The following is an 8,714-nucleotide window of genomic DNA, read 5'->3' as shown; positions in this document are numbered from 1 at the left end:
CTTTATCTATTATGTGTGTGGTACCTTTACCATACTAAGAACCTCCGGTTCTCATTTCATACTATGTTGTTGTTTTTCAGATTCAGGTCGAGAGGCGTCTCGTTAGGCCTCTAAGCTCCTGAAGCGAAGTGGTTACCGGGTTTATTTTGTTGTACAGTAATGTATATGTATGTACTTAGCTTACTCTCCACATAATATGTGTGTGTGTGTGTGTGTGTGTGTGTGTGTGTGTGTAAGTATTCTCTGGCCAGCCTTGACTTCGCAGGTTGAGTTAGGAGCTTGTTATTTTGTATTTTTGGCTCTTTATTCCTACTTTTATTATTTTATATTTGATAGATATAGTTTTCTTCACATGCAAGTTATTCTGTTTCCAGAGCGTTGCGCTTTTTATTTCGCGATTTTTGTTTTACCCATTTTTCAAGGCTCCTAGTTTATTATATTCCTTCTACTATTATATGTACACATTTTATTTTAAAGGTTGTAGCGCCTCACCACCTCTATGTTACATCCTAGGTGTAATGCTCTGTGTGGTAGAGTATTACAAAAGTAGTATTGAACAAAATTAATTAAATATTTCTTAGAATTAATGTTCAAATGAATGACAAATTGTTAGCAAATTTTAGCTTTAAAAGTATTTCATCTATTGGAATGCTTTCAAATTAATGAAGAATTAGTTACTATACTCTGATAAATATTTTGATTATAGACTAAAAAATGTTAAAAAAATTATTGAAAAGGCAATATATATTGAAAAAGTCTAGTTAAACAATAAAGCATGTGACAACTTTACTCCATATATATATATATAAACTTTTTGGTAAAATAAATATTTTACCTTTCTAATTAATGTGAAAATCGTAAAAGACAAAGAGATTTAACTTTATATATAAAAAATAAAATAAAATATATCCTTGAGATTATATTATAATAGAAATGATATATTGGAGTATATCGAAAGAGAAAATAAAAAAATATATAACAAAATTCTTTTAAGGAAAAACCCTATAATTAAATAGAATCATCAATTTAATTGATGTAAAATAAATAAATAAATAATGTGACCAAATAAAGTTTTATGTGTAGTGAAATTTTAATTCTAATGAATTTTAGTCAATAATTTTTTAATATAATAAGTGAAAAAAATATTTACTCAATGCTCTATAAAATATAACACCAAAAGTAATTAAATTTTAATAGGATTCTATATTATAGATTACTTTATGATAAAAATAAATAATTTAAATTAAATAATGATATAAACATTTTTCTTTCATTATATTGTTCTAAGTATTGACTCGACACAAATTAAATATAAATAAATAATATTAAATAAAATATAAATTTTAACTCAGCATAACTTCTACTCTTTCATTATGTGGACTTATAATTTGTTTTGACAAACAATGTGAATATGCTCTAAATCAAAGGACGAAGTCTACAAAAATCGTGCTCAAAACAAAATTCGATATCAATTAACTTCCACCAGTGATACTTTGAATTAATTAAAAATTGCTAACTTTAAGCTTTTAATACCCATGCTTTTATAAAACTATACCATATCAAAGACTTCAAATGATATAAAAAATAAACGATTCCGCTACGTTACCAACAGCATATCTGTCAACTTCTGCCAACTCTTATTTATAATTGTGTTTCATGGAAGTGTGTTCATGGATGTGTCTAATAAAAATGTCTTTTTTATAACTGTGTTTAATAGAAGTGTCTTTATAGATATATTTTCTAGATGTGTCTCTTTATATATGTATTTAAAATATATTAATTATTAGACACATCTACGAACACACTTCCATAAAATACAAATATAAATAAGAGTTAGCAGAAGTTGGCAGATAATATGTTGGTACCCTATACTTTTCCAAAAATAAATAATAATTTGAATTTAGTGTCCCTAAAATTTAGTGTTTACCAAGTATAATCAATATTTCACTATGATACAGAGAGAAAGGCAATACGGTTAGGCACAAATGAAGACAGACTTGAAAATTAGGGGATCTAACCAACAGTGGCAGAAGCAAGCAGAAACTTGCATGTGCATTAATTAGCAGGATGGAATTGAGGGATAGCCATTGCACACTGTGAATCTTCTTCTCTGATTTTTTCCTTATTCTTCTCTTCTACTCTGGTGTATTATTTTTTGTTCTGAATTGAGATCTCCAATCTGATGCAGGTGACTCTTGGGTGGGATCCTCTTGTTCTTCCTCATCCACTACTATTCTATTTCTATGATACATACTTGCTGTACATCAGTGATACACTTTTACACTATTTATTTTCCATCATTCAATAAAACTATTCTTCTCTAGGTTTGTATCAAATTGGTGCTTTCATCGAGTCAATGGCAGAAAACACTGGAATGCAAGCAGCTATTAACAGATTGGCAGAGCAATCTGATGGCAACAACGAACAGCTTGCAGCAATAACGAAGATACCGAATTGAAGCACTGACCAGAATTTCTGGTACAAACTCCTCCTCCTCATCATTTTCAAAAGAATCACCATCGTTGCTATTAGCAACATACTCTTCATCGGAATCCTCACCATCCATGTCCATGTCTACCACTGGACTAGCACAGTGCAGTGGTGGTGGTGCAAAAGGTGGGTCGTTCTAGACAAAATTCGAGGGGCTAGAACCACCATCACCAACATCATCGACCTCCACAGAAAACTCCATCTGTTTTGCCATGATACTCTTATGAATATCAAACATGAGGTACACATACTCATCGCCATCAAGCCAAAATAGACGAAACCAAAAAACTCCATTTTCCATCAGTGCTAGCAACCTATACTCAACTCTTCCAACCACTTTTGGTCCCTTTAGAACCGAGGTTGGTCAATATTGGATTCTTTAACTCAGATAAAGAATTTACTCTACAAGTGAGCAACAAAATAGGATTATCACACTCAAATACAATTCCAGTGTCACTTTTTCTCATATAACAATTAGGATACAAACTTAAAATAAAATATCCACTACCACTAGACATTTTTACTAAATTTAGTGAAGAAGTACAAGAAGAATCAATTGCTTAGAAAGTCAACATATAAGCTAAAATTAAAATGATCCTCATGGAAAACAAGAAAAAATACAAATGAAAATTCCATGCTGAAGGTAGACGAATCTGATAAAATGGTTGAGTGGAACCACGAGATAACTTCTTAACCTGGGCGTTTTCCATCCATGAAGTTGATTCACAACATACTGGATCCATTCCAACTATCACAGCTCTATAGCCTGCCATGAAGGTTGAGTAATCAAAATGTGTGGTGGGGTAAGGTCATAAGGAAATCAAATCTTCCACAGTTATGGGATATTTCACCCAATATGCATTGCATTCATATCAAAGACACCAAATTATAAGGTGATGCTAATCAATTATTTTTGCATGAATAACACAAATTTGATATCCTCTAAGGCATTTGGGATTGAAAATTATAGTTTCATAATCGTAACTACGCTCTTATCTTGAATAGTAAGATATATGATCACTATCTGATATAAACATGAAAATATATTACCTGTTAAATTAACAACACAACACGACCTTAATTTGGCATTTTAAAGACAAACAGTGCAATATATAACCCTAAAACGCTAAACACTGAAAAAACTTAAGCACAAACACACTAAACACTAAAACGGTCATCATAAGTCATTAGTAACCTATGAAGTTTATTAAGGTGTGGATATATCAAATGAGTAATTGTGAAACCCATATTTCATAACAACCAAAATAGAACAATATAAAGTTGGCTCTTACTTCTTAAAGGTTTTGGAAAAGGTCCTTAAGTCTTTAAAGTATCCCATTATTTCTAAAGTGTGACCAATTTATTGCAAATATAACTACTAGCTTTCCTCCACAAGCTCTTAATATTAAAATCCTCAGAAAATATATTATTATAGCCTTCTACGTCACATAGTTGTCCCAAACTTCGTAAGTATTCTTCAAACATGTAAATTTCTTTAGATTCAGAAGGATTCCCAGCTCCAAATCTGTAGATTTTCCTATCAACTTCAATGGTGCTATAACCAGGAACCTTCTTTAGTCCCATCCCTTCCATCTTTGTTCTCACCGCTCTGGATTCATGGAGGTATCCTCCTTCGGCATATATATTAGATAACAACGTATAGTACCCTGTATCATCTGTACTTATTTCTTGAAGGTCATTGTTAATTTGTCGAATCAGGTCTTTCCTACCATGAATTCGGCATCCGTTAAGTAGAGCTCCCCATATGCTAGAATCTACAGGGAAGAGCATTGATTTAATTATTCTGTGTGCTCCATCAAGATCACCAGCGCGGCTTAGGAGGTCGACTATAGAGGCAAAACGTTCATGTTAGGCTTATGCCATAGTCCCTCATCGAGTTGAAATAGAATTTTCCGGCCTCCATTGATCCAGCATGCCTACATGCGGATAAGATATTCATGAAGGTTACTTCGTTTGGTCTGATGCCTGACTCTACCATTTTTGTGAAGAGTGAACCAGCCTCAATCATTTGACCATGTATACCATAAGCAGCGATCATGGCACTCCATGACACCACGCTTTTCTCTGGCATGATATCGAAAACTCGTTTGGCTGTTTGAAGGTCTCCAGATTTGGCATACATGTCAACCAAAGCTGTATTAATATAAAGGTCGCTCTGTACACCGGATACAATGATTTTATGATGAATCCATTTTCCCTCCTCAAGATAGCCCAAATTGGAACGAGCTTGAATTGCACATAAGGTTACTTCATCAATCTTCAGACAATTGAAGTACATCTGATCAAATAATTTGAGTGCTGCTACTGAAAAGCCATTCTGAGAAAGCCCAGAAATCATGCAGTTCCATGTCACAATACTTTTTTCTGTAATCTTGTCAAAAACCAGGTATGCCAAGTCTGCAAAGCCGCATTTTAAATACATGTCTATCAAGGAGTTCTGAACAAATTCATCCATGAAACCTCTTCTGAGAAAGCCCAGAAATCATGCAGTTCCATGTCACAATACTTTTTTCTGTAATCTTGTCAAAAACCAGGTATGCCAAGTCTGCAAAGCCGCATTTTAAATACATGTCTATCAAGGAGTTCTGAACAAATTCATCCATGAAACCTCTTTTCATGGCATGGCCGTGTATCTTCTGTCTGAATTCTATCGAACCAATGCCTGCACTTGCTGAAATAGAACTTGCTAGGCTATATGAGTCCGGGATTAACCCCTTACCCAACATATTAGCAAAGAGTACCATTGCATTGTCATGTAATCCCACCCTAGCATAAAACGATATAAGTATGTTCTATGACACTATTTTCGGTTATATAAAGAAGTTTATGACAACTGCTTGGTTCCCAACATGCAACATAAAACTCCACCAGCGCAGGACCGATATCAAGATCTCCTAAATCCTTTGCTTTTCTTAAAATAAAGCAATGAACTGACTTCCCCTCTTTCAACCGCCCTAATCTAGCACATGAATACAGAGCATTAATCATTGTCACTGCATTTGGTTCCACTTGTGACTCCTGCATCTGGATAAAACTCGCAAGTGCTTCTCTAAAGCACTCATTTCGATTATAGGACGAAACCATAGAAGTCCAACAGGCAGTACTTCGATCAGTGAGGAATTTAAAGAGCCCTTCTGCTCTTCGCAAGTGACCGTATTGGCCATACATAATAATAAGTGCATTACTCAAACTGCTATCTCCAACCATTTCACTTCTGATTGCATACCCCTGGATTGATTTCACCAGCCTCAGACAACCAACTCTAGCACAACCTTCGGCTACACTAAGCAAAGTGATCTTGTCAGGTCTAATTTGCTTTGAAAGCATCTTGCGAAACATTTCCAGCCCTTCACTGGGCCTTCCATTCTCAACATAACAACAGATAACAGAACTCCACGAAACCAAGTCCCCCTCAGGCATTTCATCGAACACCTTCTGGGCATCACCCAAACAGTACACACCATACATACACAACAATGAGGTTCCAATTACAGCATCTGATTCAAGGCCGGACTTAATCACCGTACCATGGACCTTTCTTCCGGTAACCAAGTCCCCAACACCAGAGACAGCCCTCAGAACATAAGGGTACACAAAAATGAAGTTACCCATGTGAATGTGACTATGGTAGAGTGAAACCACTTGGTGAAAAAGGTGGTTCCATAGATAACACTTGATGAGGACACCTAACATGAAGGAATCAGGAGATGGGTGGGTGTCAAAAACGAGCATTGATGAAAGGAGGGAACCCATGTGAGAATATGACTCACTGAGCTTTGTGGAGGGAAGTAGGTCGTTGTGGAGTCCAGTTACGACAAGACGGGCATGAAGCTGGGTGAATTATCTTAAGGTAGAACATGTCCTAAACAATGGCATGTACAGTGCCATCTTATATTTGTGTTATTTGGTTGCTAACATTAGAAGGTAAAGATAGAAAGAGAGACGAGAAAAGAAAGTGAAGAAGAAGAAGAACATCATAGAAGAGGAGGTGAAAGGGGCTACAGGCTAGTGAGGCTACTGAGTTGTGCGCGCGAACTAAAAAGCCTCCAATGGAAAGTGTGTTTGAAAAACCAAAATTGCTTCCATAATTACCTTTTGATGTATGCTAGCCTGTAGATAGAGGTATCAATCTGCTCGGGAAGTTACTTAATATCAACCTCATACCGAACTGAACCTGAAATAGAAAAGAAAGGAATTAGTAACCTGGACTGTGATTAGGATGGCGAATCACAGCTCAGGGTAAAAATCCAAACGTCCACTAAAGTTACTATTAACCATTCTAGTTGATAATTCTATTATTCAGCAGTTGCAATTTTTTGAACACAAACAATGCATTCTACTCTCGTGAAAAAGAAACTACATTTTAGAACTATGTAGTAGCAAGAATTAACCAACCAAATTACAACTCAATACTTCCCAAAAATGAAAAAGAAATACTTGATCAAGAAGAACATCCACATAGACAATGCAATGATTGAGAGTGGCATAAATAACATGCTAAATCATTATTCAATTCCATGCATTCTGGCATACCCTAAATAAAGATGATTACTAAGCTCTTTTGATCAGGTTTTCAAATTGATGGAATGGAACTGAACAGAAAAGGATATGGAAGCACATTTGGCAATTTCAACCATATAATCACAAATGTAGTAAATCCCTCTCTACCACTCAATTCCTTTTCTCAGATAATAGATTCACTCTGTCGTTCTTCTCTGTTGCTTCACAATATTTTAATCTACCAAATTAATTGCTTAATCGTAAAACTATCTAACCTTGAGGGTACTTAGAGAACAGAGAAGAACAAAGATGGGTCACGGCGTGGAAAGGAGGACAGCGGTACAGCAGATGGCGGAACAAAGCGGCGGCGCGACCACGATCCAAAGAGGCGCACCGGCGGCAGCAAGAGCAGAAGCAGCAGAGGAATGACCAGAGACGCAACGCGCTTGTGGTGGTGGTGGCAGCTACGAAACTGCGGTGCCAGCTGCCTGCTCAGGTGCCGGTTGCAGTGGAGAGAATAAGCGCCGGTGGAAGGTACGATCCTGGTTTCAAGAGGTTGTGTGTGTGAAGTGGACTAAGGAAATGTCCTCAAATTATTTAAATATTGACAAAAATATGGGATACTACACATCCATGTATCTAATCAAATTGCCTCAACATCAAAAAAATTCAATATCATTAAATGAAATGTGAAATACACATGCCCAATATACACGAAATCGCCCAATACTTCTTCTCTCTCATGCTTCTTCTTCTTCTCCTGCACTTCTTCTTCTCTTCTCCTTCTTTTCACGCTCGTTTATGCATATAGGTCGTCTTCTTCTTCGCCTTCTTCTTCGCGCTCCTCTTTTCTCTTCCTTTTTCGCGTTCCTTCTTTTTCACGTGTTTTCTTTTTATCGTCGTTCTTTTGTTGTTGTTACTGTTGTATTTTTTTGTCTTTTTCCCTTTCTCTCCGGTGAAGAAGTAGTAGAAGGTGAGGAAGAAGAGTTTTGAATAGTGCAAAATGAACCGAACACAGTACTCATGGTGAACCAAACATATTACTCATGGTGAACCGAAAACAATACAATTGTATAGTACTGAGTGAACGAAACATAATCCATTATATAAAATCAAATTCAAATAACTCTGCCTACAATTTACATATTATCAATTCAATTCAGTATACCTCCGTCCATTTAATTCAATTCAAATTAGCAATTGCATTCCATTCAATTCGATTCAAAATTGAATAATCTAAATTTTGTCAGTTTGATTCGTTTTAGAAGAGTAATCCAAATCGCTCTCCTGTTTACCAAAAAATTATGAATTCCTAAACACTGAACCCTAAACCCTAAACTCTATACACTAAAACCAGAACCCTGAACATTGAACCCTGCACCCATAAACCCTAAAATCTAAACCCTAAACCCTAAACCCTGAACCTGAACCTGAATTCTGAACTCTGAACCCTAAACGCTAAACCCTAAACCCTGAACCCGAACCCTGTACACTGAACTCTGAACCCTAAATGCTAAACCCTAAACCTTAAACCCTGAACCCTACCGTAAACCCTAAACCCCTAAAACCCTAAACTCTGAACCCTAAACCCTAGACTCCTTGATGTGTGGAAAACGAACCAACACAAAATTCACCGGCAAGTGTACCGGGTTGCATCAAGTAATAATAACTCATATGAGTGAGGTCGATCCCACAGGGATTGA

General features: G+C 36.0%; 1 protein-coding gene across 2 annotated transcripts; it reads right to left on the bottom strand.

The window, feature by feature from the left end:
* Positions 1-1,915: 1,915 nt before the first annotated feature.
* LOC110272461 (putative pentatricopeptide repeat-containing protein At1g69350, mitochondrial) lies at positions 1,916-7,573 on the bottom strand. 2 transcript variants are annotated; one of them, XR_008005693.1, is made up of 3 exons: positions 7,287-7,573; positions 6,604-6,685; positions 1,916-3,256 (listed from the first exon to the last, which is right to left on the bottom strand). XR_008005693.1 is itself a non-coding variant. In XM_052256884.1 (3 exons), exon 2 carries the CDS (start codon positions 6,262-6,264, stop codon positions 5,278-5,280), a length of 987 nt encoding a protein of 328 aa, XP_052112844.1. In that variant the 5' UTR covers positions 6,265-6,685; positions 7,287-7,560; the 3' UTR covers positions 1,916-3,256; positions 3,783-5,277. The 2 variants fall into 2 exon arrangements, 1 of the variants encoding a protein (XP_052112844.1); XM_052256884.1 differs by having other exon boundaries at positions 3,783-6,685; positions 7,287-7,560.
* Between the last annotated feature and the right edge of the window lie 1,141 nt (positions 7,574-8,714).

Source organism: Arachis duranensis, chromosome 2 (assembly GCF_000817695.3).
Source record: "Arachis duranensis cultivar V14167 chromosome 2, aradu.V14167.gnm2.J7QH, whole genome shotgun sequence".
In the NCBI taxonomy this organism is placed as follows: Eukaryota; Viridiplantae; Streptophyta; class Magnoliopsida; order Fabales; family Fabaceae; genus Arachis; species Arachis duranensis.
This window is presented reverse-complemented; position numbering and strand designations above follow the sequence as displayed.